A 22,527-nucleotide genomic window follows, 5' to 3' on the forward strand; every position below is an offset into this window, starting at 1 on the left:
CAAACCATAGGACACTAAAGGTACCGTCACACTAAGCGACGCTCCAGCGATCCCACCAGCAACCTGACCTAGCAGGGATCGCTGGAGCGTCGCTACACGGGTTGCTGGTGAGCTGTCAAACAGGCAGATCTCACCAGCAACCAGTGACCAGCCCCCAGCCAGCAGCGACGCGTGGAAGCAATGCTGCGCTTGGTAACTAAGGTAAATATCGCTTAACCAACCCGATATTTACCTTGGTTACCAGCGCACACCGCTTAGCGCTGGCTCCCTGCACTCCTAGCCAGAGTACACATCGGGTTAATTACCCGATGTGTAGTCTGGCTATGTGTGCAGGGAGCAGGGAGTCGGCACTCGCAGCGTGAGAGGGGCGAACGCTGGTAACGAAGGTAAATATTGGGTAACCAAGGAAAGGGCTTCTTGGTTACCCGATATTTATATTGGTTACCAGCCTCCGCAGAAGCCGGCTCCCTGCTCACTGCACATTCAGTTGTTGCTCTCTCGCTGTCACACACAGCGATGTGTGCTTCACAGTGGGAGAGCAACAACTAAAAAATGGTCCGGGACATTCAGCAACAACCAGCAACCTCACAGCAGGGGCCAGGTTGTTGCTGGATGTCACACACAAGAACATGGCTAGCAACATCGCTGTTACGTCACAAAAGTCGTGCCTCAGCAGCGATGTTGCTTAGTGAGACGGGGCCTTTAGATTGCACCCAGGTGGACTTCCTTTCACTAAGCATGTGACTTATGAAGGTAATTGCTTGCTCCAGAAAGTTTTAGGGGCTTCATAACAAAAGGGGTGAATACATATGCACATGACAATTTTTATTTATTTTATCCCATAAATTTAATTTTTACCTATATGTTTCTCACTTCACTTCCCAAACTTAAGGTGGTGTCACACACACCGACGGCAACAGCGACGTCGCTGCTACGTCACCATTTTCTGTGACGTGGCAGCGACGCCCCGTCGCTGTCGCTGTGTGTGACATCCAGCAACGAGCTGGCCCCTGCTGTGAGGTCGCCGCTCGTTGCTGAATGTCCTGCTTCATTTTTTGCTCGTCGCTTTCCCGCTGTGAAGCACACATCGCTGTGTGTGACAGCGAGAGAGCGACGAACTGAAGCGAGCAGGGGCCGGCGTCTGGCAGCCTGCGGTAAGCTGTAACCAAGGTAAACATCGGGTAACCAAGAAGTCCTTTCCTTGGTTACCCGATATTTACATTAGTTACAAGCACCGCGCTCTCATGCTGCCAGTGCCGGCTCCCTGTTCCCTGCACTCCTAGCCAGAGTACACATCGGGTTAATTACCCGATGTGTACTCCAGCTACGTGAGCAGGGAGCTGGCACTGGCAGCATGAGAGCACACCGCTGGCTCCCTGCACACGTAGCCGGAGCCAGGGTACACATTGGGTAATTAACCCGATGTGTACCCTGGCTAGGAGAGCAGGGAGCCAGCGCTAAGCGTGTGCGCTGGTAACCAAGGTAAATATCAGGTAATGGTTACCCGATATTTACCTTAGTTACCAAGTTCAGCATGGCTTCCACAGCGACGCGTGTCGTTATGATCGCTGCTGCGTCTGCTGTGTTTGACAGCTAAGCAACGATCATAACAGCGACTTACTAGGTCACTGTTGCGTCACAGAAAATGGTGACGTAACAGCGATGTCGTTGTCGCTGTCGCTATGTGTGAACCCAGCTTTAGACTACTAGTGCTGATGCATCACATGCAAATCGGATTACAAAAATATTTATCTAGACTCATTTTACTGATATGCTGGATCATTGTCCACCTAAGGGCTCCAACACACATCCGTTAAAACCACGCACGTGTGATACGGGCCGTTTTTCGGGTCCGTTTTCCGTTTTTATGGTATGTGTGGCCAGCGTTTGTATCCCGTATGCTAACCGTATGTGCGTGTGGAATGTCCGTGTGTGCGTGAGTGAAATAACTGACGTGTGTGTGTTGTCCGTGTAAAATGTTCCGTGTGTGTGTGTGTGTGTGTGTGTGATGCACAATGTCGTTGATACATGTCAGCAGACAGCAGACAGAGTTGCGCGATGAGAATGAACTCAGGTGAACTTCACCCGACTTCATTGTCATGCTGCGGCTCTGTCTGTGCCGCGTACTGATTAGCGGTCACCTGTGAAGGACTCACCAGTGACCGCTAATCCCCTGACTGAATTGAGCAGTCGTCTCTCATACTTACCGTTCCCCGATCTCCGGCGCGGCGCTGCACGGCTGTTATAAAAACTTCGGCGGCTTTTACTATTTTGAAAAAGCCGGCCGCCCATTAATCAATCTTGTATTCCCTGCTTTACCCGCCCACCGGTGCCTGTGATTGGTTGCAGTCACACACGCCCACCACGCTGTGACAGCTGTCTCACTGCACCCAATCACAGCAGCCGGTGGGCGTGTCTATACTGTGCAGTACGCAAAGTAGCTGGATAAATGGGGCATAGAAAATAAATTCAGACATAAAACGTAACTTTTACTGTGTTCCAATAAAACATGAACTTGCGTTCATAAAGTGAGTTAAAATCATAGGGTGACAATCATCCGATCACTCATGTATGCACCCTCAGGGTCAATGGAAAGACCCAAATGATATGCGCTACCTTAGTTAGCTTAGAGTGGAAATACGGCTATACCACCTCAAACCACTATACCAGACCAAGATAGTAGTATCATATACACACAGAACAGTGTATATTCTGAACTCCCAGCTCAAGGGAAAAGGAACGTTCATGTGTGTGTATCTAAAGGGATACTCATAGGGGGAAGACCATATAAAGCAGTGGTCCCTGTAAGCGGGAATGGTCTTACCACATCCCTCGATGCACGGCGGGCATAATCTATGGAATACCGGTTCCGTAGGGGGAGCTGTCACTCAGCACTTTAGATCCCAAACCAGCCGGTTATACCATGTCAGGCATGTCTCAGTAGGCTCCCACTCCCAACGTTTCAAAAATGGATCATCAGGGGAGTCCAAGTGGGATATAGGTAGCGGACATCAGTATATCATTATCATCCACCGATGTCCCGCACACTATAAGAGCAATGAACAATAATCAGAAAAGCCCAAAAAGGATAGCAATGAACCGCATATCAATCGGTTATAGTAACTCACCGCTCACTGGCGTATCTCCAGTCTCATTCAAAATAGCCGCGCTTCGCACCCGGAAGAGCGCTCCAGATAAAGCCCGGCGCATGCGCGGAATGGCTGGATTTTCGTGACGCGTACTCCCAGAACACCCCTTACCGGAAGTTACGCGTCATCCAGGCAACGTCACTGGAGCGACGTGGCCGTCCTCACCCGATGCAATCACATCCGGTTGAGTGGAACGCACGCATATCCATTACCAGGAAGCCGCAATAGCGCCTCCATAGCAACGATAACATCATATGTTGCTGCCGCGTTAGTGTTAGTGAATTATAGGGCATGAAGGAACAAGTCCAAACAAAGAATGCCCATGTATATGGTATGTGTCACAGGTCAGGTATATGTAAAAAGTACCGGGCAATGGGTCAGAGGCCATATAAAGGTACCTGGGGAAAGGGGGGACAGATATAGCAGGGGGATGTATTATACCAAATAGTCATCGAGAGAGGGAGGCCAATCCCAAGGGGGCGACCATCAGGGCAGCCCGAAGGAGACGGGAGGGGATCATCCAAAGAGGGGTACAGCGGCGATTCTAAAGTGCACACTAAACCGCTGACCCTACCGGAAAAAGGAGGCCCTACCTAACATGTGGGGGTCGGCACCCTAGCAATCTACACGTCCATGGTGCCCCCACTCGGGCGTCGTCTTTCCCTCCTATTATAGCCCTAGATTCTAAGGTGCTCCTAAAAAGGGGGTGAAAGAGAGGGATTCGTTCAATCCCATTGGCGCCACAGTGTCCAGGGTATATATCCAGAAGCACTCTTTCTGGAGGATGATCTTATCCCAATTTCCACCACGTGGGGGGGGGTTGATCAAATCAATCCCCATTACCTTGAAACTATCCAGGTTGCCATCATGGAAGGCGTTGAAATGCCTTGCCACTGGTGTGTCATTCTTCTTGACGATGTCATTTCTGTGTTCTCCTATTCTACGCCTCAACTCCCTGATGGTTTTACCCACATATAGCCGGCCACATCCGCAGCTCACCCTATACACCACCCCCTTCGATTTGCATGTTATAAGTGACCTCAAGGAATAGACTTTGTTGCCCTTTGAGTTTTTAAATTCTTTTCCTTCCTCTACATATTTACAATTGATGCAATCATGGCACTTAAAACAGCCTTTTACACCACTCCTTTCCATGGTTGAAGTCCTCTCTTGAAAATGGCTATGGACTAATCTATCACCCAGGGATCTCGCCTTTCTAAAGGTGATCGATGGGTAGTCAAATAGATGTTTGTCAATTGTGGGATCCATGTGTAATATGGGCCAGTATTTAGACAATGTTTTTCTCAAGTCTACTGCACCATTGTTGAAAGTTGTGATAAACCTCAAGGTATCCGGGGTGGCAGTTTTTTGGTGGTTGGAATTAAGTAAACTACTGCGGTCCAAGCCGCAAGTAGATTGGTACGCCTCCATGATCACCCGCTCGGGGTAGCCTCTCTCCCTCAGACGTCCCATCAGGTCGGCTGATTGTGTTTTAAAGGTGGCATCATCCGAACAGTTTCTCCGCATTCTCGTAAACTGTCCCTTAGGGATCCCCCTTTTTAAGGGAACAGGGTGGGCACTCTCCCATTTTAGCAGAGAGTTTGAGGAGGTGGTCTTTCGATAGGTAGTTGTTCTTAAGCGGCCCTCTGGACCTTTTTCGACCAGGACATCAAGAAACGCCAACTTGTCACCACCCACCTCACTAGTGAAGTGTAGACCTATGTTATTAATGTTCAGTCTGTTCATGAACAAGTTGAAGGCCATCTCTGAGCCCTTCCAGACAACGAAGACATCGTCAATGTATCTAACCCATAAGACGATGTCTTCGGTGTCCACCAGGCCCCCAAATACCACCTTCTCCTCCCACCAGCCCAGGAGGAGGTTGGCATACGATGGGGCACAACACGTCCCCATCGCTGTCCCCCTGAGCTGATGGAAGAACCTCCCCCCAAAGGTGAACACATTTTTGGTTAGACAAAAGGTTAGGGCCTTAATCACGAAGGTGTTGTGTTGTTCATACTGATTGCCCCTAGTGCTGAGGAAATACTTCACTGCTTCCACCCCTGCATCGTGGGGGATGGACGAGTATAGGGCCTCCACGTCAATACTACACAGTAGCATGCCTTCCTCTAGAAAGATGTCGTCAATTCTACGTAGGAAGTCCGTGGTGTCCCTCAGATACGAATTGAGGGAGAGCACAAAGGGTCTTAGAATCCTGTCTACATAAATACTCAATTTTTCAGTGAGACTGCCAATACCCGACACAATAGGACGACCTTTCAGAGGGTCATACCCCTTGTGTATCTTTGGTAAAATGTAGAAAGTTGCCATTATTGGAAAACTAGGCAGTAGATAATCAAACTCATTTTTGTCTATGATATTTAGGTCAAGAGCTTCAACCAGCATATTCTTCATTTCATTTTTAAAAATCATGGTTGGGTTTGACCTAAGTTTCGCATAGCACGCCTCATCATTAAGTATATCAAGACAGATGTTTTTGTAGTCCCTGGAATCCAGTATCACCACGTTGCCCCCCTTATCAGAGGGCTTGATGGTGATACTAGGATCCTTCTCTAGACCCTGTAAGCTGAGCACTTCCATTTTTGACAGGTTATATTGACCCCTACGTGTTCTTGTACAATTTCTTATGTCCTCAGTCACTAGATTCACGAACACGTCTATAGCATCGACCTCCGCAGATGTAGGGGGCATTCTCACACTTTTGTTCTTTAGATCCGTGAATGGACCTTCACCTAATTCATTGGGGTTGGTATCACTGAGATGGAATAGTAATCTCACATCCTGTATGAGGTCCTCTGGGATCCCCAATTCTGCTGATGTTTTCTCGTTTTGTTTACCAAAAAATTTCTTCCATTTAAGGCGCCTAGCAAACAGGTTGAGATCTTTTATAGCTGTGAATTCATCAAAATCCGTGGTGGGGACAAAGGACAAGCCCTTGTTCAAAACCAATAGTTCGGTATTGTTAAGATGTCTGGAAGACAAATTTATCACCTGTGGAGCTCTACCCATTACATGGGATTGATTACACCTTTGCTCCTCAGGTGATATTGGTTGTCTAAAAAACCACCACGGCCTGAATTATGGTTGGCTCCCCTAAAGTTGCCTCTACCCCTTCCTCTGTGTTTCTTATATTGTTGTTGAGGTTTGAACGGATTATTTCTAGAGTCAGTATCAGAGAGTTCCGCATCAGTGGAGGAAAAGTCTGTCTCGCTCTGTCTAATGTTCCGGTTATTAGATGGGAAATAGACCTTGTTATCTTTAAAATCTTGAAGATCCCTGATATAGAATTTATGTTTTCTTTCTTTCAGTTTGTATTGAAATTTCTCAATTACGCCTTGCAATACAATTTCTTTGTTGGCAAACTCGCTCTCGCCAGAAAATTTGCGTGTTATATCTATATGTTCCTTTAGGGAATCTTCTAGAGCTGACAGACTTTTCCTCTCTTCTTCTAACAGAAGTTTCATAAGCCTAAGGGAGCTCTCAGTAGCTTCCTTTTCCCATTTGGTTATGAAGTCCGGGTTTTTATGGCGATACCCCGGCTGAAGTGTAATCCTAAGATGTCTAGGGACGATTCTATCTTTTAGATAGCTTTCAAGTGATTGAACTTCCCACCAGGATATTATCCTTTCTTTATAGACCCTAGTGAGGTCTTTGAAAGCACCACTTAGGGTGGGGGTATACCTTTTCAGAACCAGATTTTTTTCGGAAAACACATCCTTTGCCTCAGAGGCCCACTGCCTGGTATCAATATCAGCGGATAAAAAACCTGCCATAGAACAGCTAGTAATTATGTAGTATAGCAATATACAATATATCCAATTAGAAGAAGGCAAAGTAGCTGGATAAATGGGGCATAGAAAATAAATTCAGACATAAAACGTAACTTTTACTGTGTTCCAATAAAACATGAACTTGCGTTCATAAAGTGAGTTAAAATCATAGGGTGACAATCATCCGATCACTCATGTATGCACCCTCAGGGTCAATGGAAAGACCCAAATGATATGCGCTACCTTAGTTAGCTTAGAGTGGAAATACGGCTATACCACCTCAAACCACTATACCAGACCAAGATAGTAGTATCATATACACACAGAACAGTGTATATTCTGAACTCCCAGCTCAAGGGAAAAGGAACGTTCATGTGTGTGTATCTAAAGGGATACTCATAGGGGGAAGACCATATAAAGCAGTGGTCCCTGTAAGCGGGAATGGTCTTACCACATCCCTCGATGCACGGCGGGCATAATCTATGGAATACCGGTTCCGTAGGGGGAGCTGTCACTCAGCACTTTAGATCCCAAACCAGCCGGTTATACCATGTCAGGCATGTCTCAGTAGGCTCCCACTCCCAACGTTTCAAAAATGGATCATCAGGGGAGTCCAAGTGGGATATAGGTAGCGGACATCAGTATATCATTATCATCCACCGATGTCCCGCACACTATAAGAGCAATGAACAATAATCAGAAAAGCCCAAAAAGGATAGCAATGAACCGCATATCAATCGGTTATAGTAACTCACCGCTCACTGGCGTATCTCCAGTCTCATTCAAAATAGCCGCGCTTCGCACCCGGAAGAGCGCTCCAGATAACCTGATAATCTGGAGCGCTCTTCCGGGTGCGAAGCGCGGCTATTTTGAATGAGACTGGAGATACGCCAGTGAGCGGTGAGTTACTATAACCGATTGATATGCGGTTCATTGCTATCCTTTTTGGGCTTTTCTGATTATTGTTCATTGCTCTTATAGTGTGCGGGACATCGGTGGATGATAATGATATACTGATGTCCGCTACCTATATCCCACTTGGACTCCCCTGATGATCCATTTTTGAAACGTTGGGAGTGGGAGCCTACTGAGACATGCCTGACATGGTATAACCGGCTGGTTTGGGATCTAAAGTGCTGAGTGACAGCTCCCCCTACGGAACCGGTATTCCATAGATTATGCCCGCCGTGCATCGAGGGATGTGGTAAGACCATTCCCGCTTACAGGGACCACTGCTTTATATGGTCTTCCCCCTATGAGTATCCCTTTAGATACACACACATGAACGTTCCTTTTCCCTTGAGCTGGGAGTTCAGAATATACACTGTTCTGTGTGTATATGATACTACTATCTTGGTCTGGTATAGTGGTTTGAGGTGGTATAGCCGTATTTCCACTCTAAGCTAACTAAGGTAGCGCATATCATTTGGGTCTTTCCATTGACCCTGAGGGTGCATACATGAGTGATCGGATGATTGTCACCCTATGATTTTAACTCACTTTATGAACGCAAGTTCATGTTTTATTGGAACACAGTAAAAGTTACGTTTTATGTCTGAATTTATTTTCTATGCCCCATTTATCCAGCTACTTTGCCTTCTTCTAATTGGATATATTGTATATTGCTATACTACATAATTACTAGCTGTTCTATGGCAGGTTTTTTATCCGCTGATATTGATACCAGGCAGTGGGCCTCTGAGGCAAAGGATGTGTTTTCCGAAAAAAATCTGGTTCTGAAAAGGTATACCCCCACCCTAAGTGGTGCTTTCAAAGACCTCACTAGGGTCTATAAAGAAAGGATAATATCCTGGTGGGAAGTTCAATCACTTGAAAGCTATCTAAAAGATAGAATCGTCCCTAGACATCTTAGGATTACACTTCAGCCGGGGTATCGCCATAAAAACCCGGACTTCATAACCAAATGGGAAAAGGAAGCTACTGAGAGCTCCCTTAGGCTTATGAAACTTCTGTTAGAAGAAGAGAGGAAAAGTCTGTCAGCTCTAGAAGATTCCCTAAAGGAACATATAGATATAACACGCAAATTTTCTGGCGAGAGCGAGTTTGCCAACAAAGAAATTGTATTGCAAGGCGTAATTGAGAAATTTCAATACAAACTGAAAGAAAGAAAACATAAATTCTATATCAGGGATCTTCAAGATTTTAAAGATAACAAGGTCTATTTCCCATCTAATAACCGGAACATTAGACAGAGCGAGACAGACTTTTCCTCCACTGATGCGGAACTCTCTGATACTGACTCTAGAAATAATCCGTTCAAACCTCAACAACAATATAAGAAACACAGAGGAAGGGGTAGAGGCAACTTTAGGGGAGCCAACCATAATTCAGGCCGTGGTGGTTTTTTAGACAACCAATATCACCTGAGGAGCAAAGGTGTAATCAATCCCATGTAATGGGTAGAGCTCCACAGGTGATAAATTTGTCTTCCAGACATCTTAACAATACCGAACTATTGGTTTTGAACAAGGGCTTGTCCTTTGTCCCCACCACGGATTTTGATGAATTCACAGCTATAAAAGATCTCAACCTGTTTGCTAGGCGCCTTAAATGGAAGAAATTTTTTGGTAAACAAAACGAGAAAACATCAGCAGAATTGGGGATCCCAGAGGACCTCATACAGGATGTGAGATTACTATTCCATCTCAGTGATACCAACCCCAATGAATTAGGTGAAGGTCCATTCACGGATCTAAAGAACAAAAGTGTGAGAATGCCCCCTACATCTGCGGAGGTCGATGCTATAGACGTGTTCGTGAATCTAGTGACTGAGGACATAAGAAATTGTACAAGAACACGTAGGGGTCAATATAACCTGTCAAAAATGGAAGTGCTCAGCTTACAGGGTCTAGAGAAGGATCCTAGTATCACCATCAAGCCCTCTGATAAGGGGGGCAACGTGGTGATACTGGATTCCAGGGACTACAAAAACATCTGTCTTGATATACTTAATGATGAGGCGTGCTATGCGAAACTTAGGTCAAACCCAACCATGATTTTTAAAAATGAAATGAAGAATATGCTGGTTGAAGCTCTTGACCTAAATATCATAGACAAAAATGAGTTTGATTATCTACTGCCTAGTTTTCCAATAATGGCAACTTTCTACATTTTACCAAAGATACACAAGGGGTATGACCCTCTGAAAGGTCGTCCTATTGTGTCGGGTATTGGCAGTCTCACTGAAAAATTGAGTATTTATGTAGACAGGATTCTAAGACCCTTTGTGCTCTCCCTCAATTCGTATCTGAGGGACACCACGGACTTCCTACGTAGAATTGACGACATCTTTCTAGAGGAAGGCATGCTACTGTGTAGTATTGACGTGGAGGCCCTATACTCGTCCATCCCCCACGATGCAGGGGTGGAAGCAGTGAAGTATTTCCTCAGCACTAGGGGCAATCAGTATGAACAACACAACACCTTCGTGATTAAGGCCCTAACCTTTTGTCTAACCAAAAATGTGTTCACTTTTGGGGGGAGGTTCTTCCATCAGCTCAGGGGGACAGCGATGGGGACGTGTTGTGCCCCATCGTATGCCAACCTCCTCCTGGGCTGGTGGGAGGAGAAGGTGGTATTTGGGGGCCTGGTGGACACCGAAGACATCGTCTTATGGGTTAGATACATTGACGATGTCTTCGTTGTCTGGAAGGGCTCAGAGATGGCCTTCAACTTGTTCATGAACAGACTGAACATTAATAACATAGGTCTACACTTCACTAGTGAGGTGGGTGGTGACAAGTTGGCGTTTCTTGATGTCCTGGTCGAAAAAGGTCCAGAGGGCCGCTTAAGAACAACTACCTATCGAAAGACCACCTCCTCAAACTCTCTGCTAAAATGGGAGAGTGCCCACCCTGTTCCCTTAAAAAGGGGGATCCCTAAGGGACAGTTTACGAGAATGCGGAGAAACTGTTCGGATGATGCCACCTTTAAAACACAATCAGCCGACCTGATGGGACGTCTGAGGGAGAGAGGCTACCCCGAGCGGGTGATCATGGAGGCGTACCAATCTACTTGCGGCTTGGACCGCAGTAGTTTACTTAATTCCAACCACCAAAAAACTGCCACCCCGGATACCTTGAGGTTTATCACAACTTTCAACAATGGTGCAGTAGACTTGAGAAAAACATTGTCTAAATACTGGCCCATATTACACATGGATCCCACAATTGACAAACATCTATTTGACTACCCATCGATCACCTTTAGAAAGGCGAGATCCCTGGGTGATAGATTAGTCCATAGCCATTTTCAAGAGAGGACTTCAACCATGGAAAGGAGTGGTGTAAAAGGCTGTTTTAAGTGCCATGATTGCATCAATTGTAAATATGTAGAGGAAGGAAAAGAATTTAAAAACTCAAAGGGCAACAAAGTCTATTCCTTGAGGTCACTTATAACATGCAAATCGAAGGGGGTGGTGTATAGGGTGAGCTGCGGATGTGGCCGGCTATATGTGGGTAAAACCATCAGGGAGTTGAGGCGTAGAATAGGAGAACACAGAAATGACATCGTCAAGAAGAATGACACACCAGTGGCAAGGCATTTCAACGCCTTCCATGATGGCAACCTGGATAGTTTCAAGGTAATGGGGATTGATTTGATCAACCCCCCCCCACGTGGTGGAAATTGGGATAAGATCATCCTCCAGAAAGAGTGCTTCTGGATATATACCCTGGACACTGTGGCGCCAATGGGATTGAACGAATCCCTCTCTTTCACCCCCTTTTTAGGAGCACCTTAGAATCTAGGGCTATAATAGGAGGGAAAGACGACGCCCGAGTGGGGGCACCATGGACGTGTAGATTGCTAGGGTGCCGACCCCCACATGTTAGGTAGGGCCTCCTTTTTCCGGTAGGGTCAGCGGTTTAGTGTGCACTTTAGAATCGCCGCTGTACCCCTCTTTGGATGATCCCCTCCCGTCTCCTTCGGGCTGCCCTGATGGTCGCCCCCTTGGGATTGGCCTCCCTCTCTCGATGACTATTTGGTATAATACATCCCCCTGCTATATCTGTCCCCCCTTTCCCCAGGTACCTTTATATGGCCTCTGACCCATTGCCCGGTACTTTTTACATATACCTGACCTGTGACACATACCATATACATGGGCATTCTTTGTTTGGACTTGTTCCTTCATGCCCTATAATTCACTAACACTAACGCGGCAGCAACATATGATGTTATCGTTGCTATGGAGGCGCTATTGCGGCTTCCTGGTAATGGATATGCGTGCGTTCCACTCAACCGGATGTGATTGCATCGGGTGAGGACGGCCACGTCGCTCCAGTGACGTTGCCTGGATGACGCGTAACTTCCGGTAAGGGGTGTTCTGGGAGTACGCGTCACGAAAATCCAGCCATTCCGCGCATGCGCCGGGCTTTATCTGGAGCGCTCTTCCGGGTGCGAAGCGCGGCTATTTTGAATGAGACTGGAGATACGCCAGTGAGCGGTGAGTTACTATAACCGATTGATATGCGGTTCATTGCTATCCTTTTTGGGCTTTTCTGATTATTGTTCATTGCTCTTATAGTGTGCGGGACATCGGTGGATGATAATGATATACTGATGTCCGCTACCTATATCCCACTTGGACTCCCCTGATGATCCATTTTTGAAACGTTGGGAGTGGGAGCCTACTGAGACATGCCTGACATGGTATAACCGGCTGGTTTGGGATCTAAAGTGCTGAGTGACAGCTCCCCCTACGGAACCGGTATTCCATAGATTATGCCCGCCGTGCATCGAGGGATGTGGTAAGACCATTCCCGCTTACAGGGACCACTGCTTTATATGGTCTTCCCCCTATGAGTATCCCTTTAGATACACACACATGAACGTTCCTTTTCCCTTGAGCTGGGAGTTCAGAATATACACTGTTCTGTGTGTATATGATACTACTATCTTGGTCTGGTATAGTGGTTTGAGGTGGTATAGCCGTATTTCCACTCTAAGCTAACTAAGGTAGCGCATATCATTTGGGTCTTTCCATTGACCCTGAGGGTGCATACATGAGTGATCGGATGATTGTCACCCTATGATTTTAACTCACTTTATGAACGCAAGTTCATGTTTTATTGGAACACAGTAAAAGTTACGTTTTATGTCTGAATTTATTTTCTATGCCCCATTTATCCAGCTACTTTGCCTTCTTCTAATTGGATATATTGTATATTGCTATACTACACTATACTGTGCAGTAAAATAAATAAATAATTTAAAAAAACGGCGTGCGGTCCCCCCCATTTTAATACCAGCCAGATAAAGCCATACGGCTGAAGGCTGGTATTCTCAGGATGGGGAGCCCCACGTTATGGGGAGCCTCCCAGCCTAACAATATCAGTCAGCAGCCGCCCAGAATTGCCGCATACATTATATGCGACAGTTCTGGGACAGTACCCGGCTCTTCCCGATTTGCCCTGGTGCGTTGGCAAATCGGGGTAATAAGGAGTTATTGGCAGCCCATAGCTGCCAATAAGTCCTAGATTAATCATGTCAGGCGTCTCCCCGAGATACCTTCCATGATTAATCTGTAAGTGACATTTAAAAAACACACACACACACCCGAAAAAGAAGGATTTTTGTGTACTCACCGTAAAATCTCTTTCTCTGAGTCTTCATTGGGGGACACAGGACCATGGGTTATGCTGCTGTCACTAGGAGGCTGACACTAAGTAAACAGAAAAAGTTAGCTCCTCCCCAGCAGTATAACCCCTGAGCCGGAGGCGGGCTCAATCAGTTTAGTGCACAAGCAGTAGGAGGAGAATCAAACCATTCTGGATAATACAGATAAAAACTATGAATAATAGTCGAGTGACCAGTGGCCTGGGGAAATAGCCACTGAGGTAACCGACAGGTAATATATATAGCAAATAACACAAGCAGGGTGGGTGCTGTGTCCCCCAATGAAGACTCAGAGAAAGAGATTTTACGGTGAGTACACAAAAATCCTTCTTTCTCTATCGTTTCATTGGGGGACACAGGACCATGGGACGTCCAAAAGCAGTCCCTGGGTGGGAAGAAAAACCATCACCGGAGATAGGAAGGCAACCGCTTCACCGTCGGGCTTGCGCCAGACTTACAAGCCCTTACGTTGTTACAGGTGTGTCACTGCCACCCGCAAACCCTACTCCAAGGCTGGCCGATGCCGAAGCTTGGGTGTGAGCCTGGTAGAAACTAGTAAAGGTATGCCGACTAGATCGGGTGGCGGCCCAGGGAACCTGGACGGTCGACATCTGGAGTCCAATCGTCCAAGGGGGTACCCCTTGCTCGGTAGACCGCGGCGGAAGTCCGCCCTTCATGCGATAGTCTTCACATATGGAGTAATGGATCCATGTGAAAAATCTGGCCCCTGGCGCCGAAGGTGGACTGGTTGTCGGTGTAACCGAACCGGGTGTCCTGCAGACATGTAAGACTGAGGGCTCATACCAGTTCTGGAACGAACTAGGCCCCTTTCCGGCTGAGAGAGGAGACTAGAACCGAAAACCGAATACTAAACACCTCTTCTGGAAGGAAACAGCGAGCTGCCTTGGACAGAAACGAAGAGTTCTGGCCGGAGCCTCCCCTTGTCCTGCTGGAGGCGCTGGAAAACAAAAAGGGGGGAAGAACAACAAGAGGGCTGTCCGCCCTGATGCTGTCTGTAACAACGAGATGGCCACGAGGAGCCCACCTAACAAAAACAGGTGGAGCTGGGAAAAAAGGGGGTACCTTGAACGAACCCTCACTGGAAAAAAGAACCCACGTTCTTAGGGAACGATGAAACAGCCGAGCCAGATGAACGCTTCTCTGAGCGAAGGCTCTGATTGGAGGACGGAAGTGAAAAGACTCCGAAAAAAATCGAAGCGAAACGGGCCGACACCTGGCCGATACAGGGACGCGCGAGAGGGCCGCATTCGGATCTGACTGGAAGAATGCCAGCAAAAAGGAAGGAAGATGTGGTCCTCACCCACCGGGGGAGCTCTTTCCTAGTGGAAATAGATCCTGGAGGAAACTGGATTCCCGGCCTTCAACGTTGTCTGTAATCCTCTTGTCAACAGACCTGACCGAGGCAGTACCCGGGATCCACTGGTGAGGCCGTCGAACTTGGGACCTTTGAGTCCTGGTAGAGGAGAGGGGCCCCGACACGGAGAACTTGGCGGTCGGGAAGGAGCCCCGGGGCCTCCGTGAGGAGTTGAGTAGGCTATGCGAACTATGCTCGCCTGGGTCACTCCAGAGGCATCGTTGCCTTGGTCCATCCTGAGAACCCTCGAGACCATGGGAAGCTGCGGGAAGATGCAGGAGAACCTGAACAGGCTACTGACCGGTCCAGGGTGTCGTCACCTAGTCCAGAGCAGGTGGTACACTCGAAGCACTATTGACTTGAAAATTGGAACGGGAGAACAATAAGTCCACGACTGGAGGTCTTCCCTCGCCCGTGAACTGACTGGTGACTTCCCTGTTGAGGAGCCCTTTCCCCAAGGAAGGTCTTTCCTACCGAAAAAATCGGCCGTCCAAAACGTCCATGCCGGGGATGGAATGCCGAGATTAGCGAGTTAATGGACCCGTCCCAGGGCAAAATCTTCTTGGCCTCTTCCTTTGCCATGACACTCTCTGCGTCTACCTGGCGGATGATCCACGTCACCGCTGTGGCATGGTCCGACTGGAACCTGACTGGGCAAGGCCCGACCCAGAGAAGAATTGTAGCCGTGCTAACCGGATGACTCTGGCTTCCGGAATGTTGAAGGGAAAACAACGCTCTAGGGCTGTCCCTCGGGACCGTGCCGAGGAAAAAGTGGGGGTAGCATACCCTAGCACGGGAGACTGGTGACGGTTGATAATATCCTCCAGCGGAGGGAAGGGAAGCTTCTCAAGGGACGATTTCGAAGACTGGTCCGCTATGAGAAGATTGGCGGATCAACCGTGAAGACGGAACCCTCTTTGTCTCCGATCTTCAGTGTGGTCCACTGGAGAGAAAAGGATGAAATCTGGTACGTGCACCGTCACCATCACCTGCACAGACTGCCGAGGGCTCGCATAGCCAAAACGGGAGCGGGTGGCAAGGGTACGCGGGACTCTGTGCCAGGAAGGAAACTATTCCTGCGTGAGGAGTAGCTACCCCTGACCGGGCTCGAAGAAACCGTGCCTAAGGGATGATGGACCGAGCCGGGGTCTGGGAGGACTCGTTCCGGTATCTCAGCTACCCTAGTAGCGGAAAGTGAATATGACGGTCTAAACCTCAAGCAAGGAATCTTGAAGGGAGAACCCTGGGCCTCCCGGCCGTACTTGGGCGTAGAGAACCTGGCAGCCCTGTAGAGTAGGGTGCGCAGGGACAGAGATCCCTGCCAGCGCTCTTACAAAAAACTGGAACGGTCCGCTGCCACGCAAGGCGGAGGGGCTGTTGGAGGGAAAGAGGCTTCCTGACGAGAGCGGCGTGAACGGGCTGGGACCTAGTGTGAGGGAACGATCCTGATGCCTCTGGGTCGATGCAGGGAAAGGGATGAACCCTTCCCTTACGTAGTCTAGAGGAGAGAAGTACTCTACCCTGACGTAGCCAAGGGGGGCCACTGAACTCGCCTACCTTCAGAGGGGCGTTCCCTAAAGTCGGAAGGGAAGTCAGTGACCTCCTAGATGCCGAATCTGCGTTCCTGATCCCTAGTCAGAGGTCTCGACGGGTGGACACACTGATGGTAGAGGCACAGGCCGAGCGGCAGGCAGGCCCCAGGTATGTGAAGAGAGGGTACTCACTGAAGATGATAACCAGTCCTGGGACGGCATAGGTGGAACTTGGTCCGCTGCGTATGGAGTTCGCTGATTCTCTGAGGGACGCCACGTTCGGGACGAGAACCCGGAGGAACACAGGCGGGTCGACTACGGGGTGGGGTGCCCCTTTCCATTTGGAGCCCCCTTTCTAGAAGGGGTAATGACAATAAAAGGACTTACCACTGGTAAAAATCGAGGCCTGGGATTATCCGTGATAACGCAGTCCCACGGCGAACTGTATTCCAATGAAACCGCAGGGGCCTGCCCTCTCCGTCTCTGCAAGGCGACTGCCCCCTCTCTCCAGAGCCCTTCGGGGGAATGATAATGACAAAAACACACGACTTACCGCTGGTAAACGCCGTGTCTGGTAGATGTCTGTGATCAAAGACTCCAGTGTAGCATGGCCATACTCTCCGAAAACCCCTTTGGAGAAGGGAATAATGACAATGACATGGCTTACCGCTGGTAAACGTCGTGTCCGGTGGTTGTCTGTGAACACGCGGTAACTCGGCGAACTCTGGATGTCCCCCGAGCACATCAAGGGTCTGCTCCAAACGCCCTAAAGGAGACCTGGGTGCACGGAGAGAAGAGGGGCTGACCGTAGCCTTACGGCTTGACTCACCATTTCTAGCATGCTATTCGTCCTGCGCCAAAACATCCAGGCCCTGCTCGGAGTCCAGCGTAGATGGAAATCCTGGCCAACACCCGAGGGGTCGTAAGACTACCGTAGGAAGGGCAGTCTGGACCTGGGGAATAAGGTGGAAACACTGGGGGGCCACGAAAGACGAGACCTGGCGGGTCCGCTTTTAGCCTAGGAAAAAGGTCCCTGGTACGGGACCCGTCTCCCCGAGGGAATGGCGCCGTTCTGTGGATGGTATGACCAAGCGTCGGCGGGGGACGCAGCGCATGTGCACGAACCCGAGGGACGTCAGCGAGGGAATCTATGGCCTGAAACAGGGCGTTAACCAGCCGGGAGGGGCGAGATACAGGGGCGAGCGGTGCCAGGGACTGCGGTAGCTGTCAACACCAATCTGCCATTATGTGCGGAAAATTACCATTAAGGGAAACGCAAACTTGAGGTACCGGTCCCAAATAACTAAAAAGAACTCAGCTCTGAGAGCTCTATAGACTAACCCTATTGGGATGTGTCTTGATGCAAAGACCGAAAAAGGTACCTGAAGGGTTAAAAAATCTAATGTACAAAACGCAAACCCTGAGTAAAAGAAAAACCACACTGTATTTAATAATCCTGGAAAACTTGGGTCTATTTTCCCCTGATATACTGGCTGCTGCAGCGTCAGCAAACCGCATACCAGGAGTTTGACATAATCCCCTCTTTTTTTTTTTTTCAAATGAACGCTGAGGAGGCTGGAGGCGGGCCCAGGAGAGCGGGAAAAAACATCCACCGCCCCCACTGTGATGCCTGGGGCTGAGCGGAGGGCGGAGACGGAGCGGCCGGCGGCCAATAACGATGCGGCGGGGGGCGGGCCTGTGACGCCGGAGACAGGGCCGAAGCCGGGGCCTAAATTTTGAGGCAGCCGGCGCATGTGAATCTAGAGACCGCGGTACTACTTGCGGGAGCGGCGGCGCGGCAGCTGGTACCGGCCGAGCACTGCAGGTGTGGAGAGGAGTCCAGCGCCGGATGGAGACGCGGCTGGGGCGCCCGGTGAGTAGGCCCGGACTGGGGCCTAAATTTGAAACAGCCGGCGCAGGGAAAGGTAGAGACCGACGGTCCTACCTGCGGGAGCGGCAGCGCGCAGCAATGTCCGGGCACCGGCCGAGCCCTGCCAGTGTGGACTCCAGCGCCGGATGGGGGCGAGGCCGGGGTGCTCGGTGAGTAGGCCCGGACCGGGGCCTATATCTTGTAGCCGCCCGGGAGAAGGTAGGGGGAGTGTCCTACCTGGTCAGCGGCGCCGCATCTGGCAGTGTGCAGGTGTGGAGCTCTGCACCTGTGCCAGTGTGCTCCGCACACCGGAGGGCTGGCTGCGGGCCGCAGAAGAAGAATGAGGCAGGCAGGCTGGCAGGCAGGGAGATGGACGCCGGTGAGGGTAGGGAGCCCCTCTGTAGTGAGGCAGCGCTGCGGGCCCGATCATCATCCAGACGCGCTGCGAGGTCCAGTCCCTGCTGTATGCCCCTTGCACCCCTTGGGGTGATACCGCAGGGTGAATAGGGGGTGCCCCGTAAGGATTAGCCCCGCGTGCCAACCCGGGAGTGGTACCGTGGAATTGGACGGGGGAGAGGGCCCGACAAGTCAAGCTTCTGCGACCCAGGGGAGTGGTACCCACACGGGCTGCGAGAGCTGAGGTAGAGAAAACGATACCTGCAGAAAAAGAGAAATCCAACAGATGAGAGCGACGAGCGTCGCCGAGAGAAAAAAGAAAAAATATACGCAAAAAATCAAGTGGCTGAAGGGGGCCCAGTCGGCCCACATCAGCCTCCTACGACACTAAGCAAAAAACTGATTGAGCCCGCCTCCGGCTCAGGGGTTATACTGCTGGGGAGGAGCTAACTTTTTCTGTTTACTTAGTGTCAGCCTCCTAGTGACAGCAGCATAACCCATGGTCCTGTGTCCCCCAATGAAACGATAGAGAAAATAGTTTATTAGAAATAAAAAACACTAATAAAGTCCCTCATCACCAATTTATTAACCCAGACAAAGCCCTCCATGTCCGGCGTAATCCACGGACCTCCAGCGTCGCTTCCAGCTCTGCTACATGCAGGTGACAGGAGCTGCAGAATACACCGCCGCTCCTGTCAGCTCCACGCAACAAATGAGGTGAGTAGCGCGATCAGCTGCTGTCAGTCAGGTAACTCGCGGCCACCGCTGGATCCAGCGGTGGCCGCGGGTAACCTCAGTGTCAGCTCAGCTGATCGCGCTACTCACCTCATTTGTTGCGTGGAGCTGACTTAGATAATGGTATAATGCCTCAAGCATATGGAAAAATATTGGAAAATACAATGAAAAATGCTACTTGCTAACTTGAACATGTGAATAATGAATTGCATACCTGCCATGAATATTAGGAAAAAGGAGATATTTAGCAATCGCATTGATCAATGTAACTGAGCCCCAAAACCTCGTCAAGGTATATTTCTATATTGGGGTCCCTAGCTCTGTGACCCTAACTGTGTGTCATCTCATTGCAATTAAAAACTGCTGTGGGTGGAGAGGGGTAACCAATGACTGTCTTATATAGGAGATGGAAAAAACATGGCCGAAAGGGGCGGAGCTGTGTTCACATTCAGAAAAAAACTACATATAACTGAATAGGATAACTGAAGTGAGCACTAATATATATTTTCTGAGTGCAAGCCAAAAGTACATACTATACAAGGATAAGGCTGCACATCAAACTTAGATAATGGTATAATGCCTCAAGCATATGGAAAAATATTGGAAAATACCCGATGTGTACTGTGGCTAAGCGGTGTGCGCTGGTAACCAAGGTAAATATCGGGTTGGTTACCCGATATTTACCTTAGTTACCAAGCGCAGCATCGCTTCCATGCATCGCTGCTGACTGGGGGCTGGTCACTGGTGAGATCTGCTTGTGAAAGCTCACCAGCAACCCGTGTAGCCGCGCTCCAGCGATCCCTGCCAGGTCAGGTTGCTGGTGGGATCGCTGGAGCGTCGCTTAGTGTGACATCTCACCAGCGACCTCCTAGCAACTTACCAGCGATCCCTATCAGGTGGTATCGTTGTTGGGATCGCTGGTAAGTTGTTTAGTGTGACTGGGCCTTTACTGATAAGATATTTGTGTCTCCTGTTGGTGAGGTGAGTTGGTGAGTGGTCTACAGTACTATCATGTCTGGCAATTTCAAGTTCATAAAAGGTGATCTGTAGCTTTAATGCCCTCATACACATTAGGCTAATGTCAGCTGAACCCGGCATATTGACAGGTTCGGACAACATTCTAATTTGTATGGGAGTGCTGGTCGGTTGATGGTCGGGAACATATCGATTGCATGTATCCGATATCGGACTGCTTTTCGCATCGTTCTCCCAGATATAAGGCAGCTTTCTCTTTAGAGAACACAGAAACACTTGCTTAGCCAGAAAATGACTATGGAACAAGTGGACGTTCTCTCACGCAGATTTCCAAATGTTTAGTTTTACCATATTGGCGGATTATAAGGGCACCTTAAAGGGGTTGCCCACCTTTATGGACAAATGTTTTCCTTTAATGTATGGATTGGGACTGAAAATAATGATTACAATTGGGTTTCATTGAAAAAGTTGCACGTTTGGCTTTTACAGGTTGTTTTTTTTATCTGCACATTCTTTGTGGGCTGTGGTCATAAATCATCTGAGAGGAACTCAGAGAAAGATAGATCAAAGAGTTTCAACCCGCCACACCATCAAAGCGGACTGACTGACAGATTTTCAGTTAACTTATTCTGCAAACAGTGCAAAATGTATAAACTCAATTGCAAAAGTGACCTTAATGGAGTTGAGGTCAGAAATGTGTATGGATACATGATAGCCCTAATAATACACATTAAAGTAAAAAACAAGTTCCCAAAAATGGCTAACCCCTTTAACCTTACATATTACAGCCTTTGCTTATTTTTAGTTTATTGTTTTTGCCTTATTATATGCATTTTATTCCCACAGGAACCAGCATGATGGTCGAAAACTCTGCATCCCAGAATTGCATGACTAAAACAGTTGCAGTCTTGGTCCTGATAAGATATCTTGCAGTTTGAGGCCTCACAAGATGGAAGATTTGGCCTCACACTTCCTGGAAGTTGACAAATAGCTATCCCTAACAGCAAAAGACAGGATTTTTCTGTAGAAAGCAGAATAAGGGGAAAGAAAAACTTGCTGGCAGAGTATAAGTGCCGTATAAAAGCAAAAGGGGCTTAGTGCCGATGTGTTTTCCTAACATTGGGATTTACTTTTAGAAGGCGGGGCGGGTGCAAGCACTTTTTGATGGGACATATTTTGGGATTTTGTCTTATGAAGCCATGTGTACATGCTTTATAAATAGCAATTTTTTTCTACTATTGCCTTTGATTCCTTCATTTATCACTTGCTGAAATGATCAAAAGGGCAATATAAAGTACCTTGACTGTGATGGATGGTCCTCAGGTGATTCTAGAAAAGACTAAAGCATATAAATGGCTCCAATAGAATTGTGTCAGAATGTAAGCTCTGAAAGAAAGACGGGATTGGGAGTTTTTGTGCTTCTTTCATCAGCTCTTATGTTTCATAAACTTTGAACATCATTGATTTCAGCCATAGAACATTTTTAAATCAGTCTCCGGGCTCTTTCATAATTCGGTCCAATGTCAAGATCACAATGCACGGACTGGACACGGATCTCCTGACCTGAGAATGGCAGTTGCATTTATCCTATGAGGCCGTCATGCTCAGAGCGGGAGAGCCGCGGCCAGTCCGTGCATCATGATCTGCCATCAGCTAAATTATACAGTAAATACCATAGAATCCAAGACACCAAAACTCCTTCACAGAAAATATCTTTATTGGTCCCAGCATACACAGAAGAAAAATACAAAAACATCCAACGCAGGGCCTTTATCAGGCCATTAAAAGGTGTATGCTTGATAAAGGCCCTGCGTTGGCCGAAACTTTGCGTTTTTGTATTTTTCTTCAGTGTATGGTGGGATCAATAAAGATATTTTCTGTATAGTTTCAGTGCCTTGGATACTTTGGTATTTTCTGCAAGTTTACAGCCAATGGAAGGCTGTACCAAGTAGTACGAACAGTGGAGCAGTGCATGGAATACAGCTGCTTATACACAGTATCAGACCACATTATACAGATGTGTGAAAGCGACCTTACAGAACATATTAATTAAATGTATAATAAT

At 48.3% G+C, this 22,527-nt stretch overlaps 1 protein-coding gene across 4 annotated transcripts in view; it reads left to right on the top strand.

The window, feature by feature from the left end:
- The window catches only part of CNTN2 (contactin 2), a 130,974-nt gene extending 109,277 nt beyond the window's left edge, over positions 1 to 21,697 (top strand). For all 4 annotated transcript variants that reach the window (XM_075335676.1, XM_075335677.1, XM_075335679.1 and 1 more), the window contains one exon: positions 21,309 to 21,697. In XM_075335676.1, coding sequence (XP_075191791.1) covers positions 21,309 to 21,400 — 92 coding nt within the window. In that variant the 3' untranslated portion in view covers positions 21,401 to 21,697. The remainder of the gene's footprint in view (positions 1 to 21,308) is intronic.
- Positions 21,698 to 22,527: the final 830 nt, after the last annotated feature.

The sequence above is a fragment of the Anomaloglossus baeobatrachus genome, chromosome 2, assembly GCF_048569485.1.
Source record: "Anomaloglossus baeobatrachus isolate aAnoBae1 chromosome 2, aAnoBae1.hap1, whole genome shotgun sequence".
NCBI lineage: Eukaryota > Metazoa > Chordata > Amphibia > Anura > Aromobatidae > Anomaloglossus > Anomaloglossus baeobatrachus.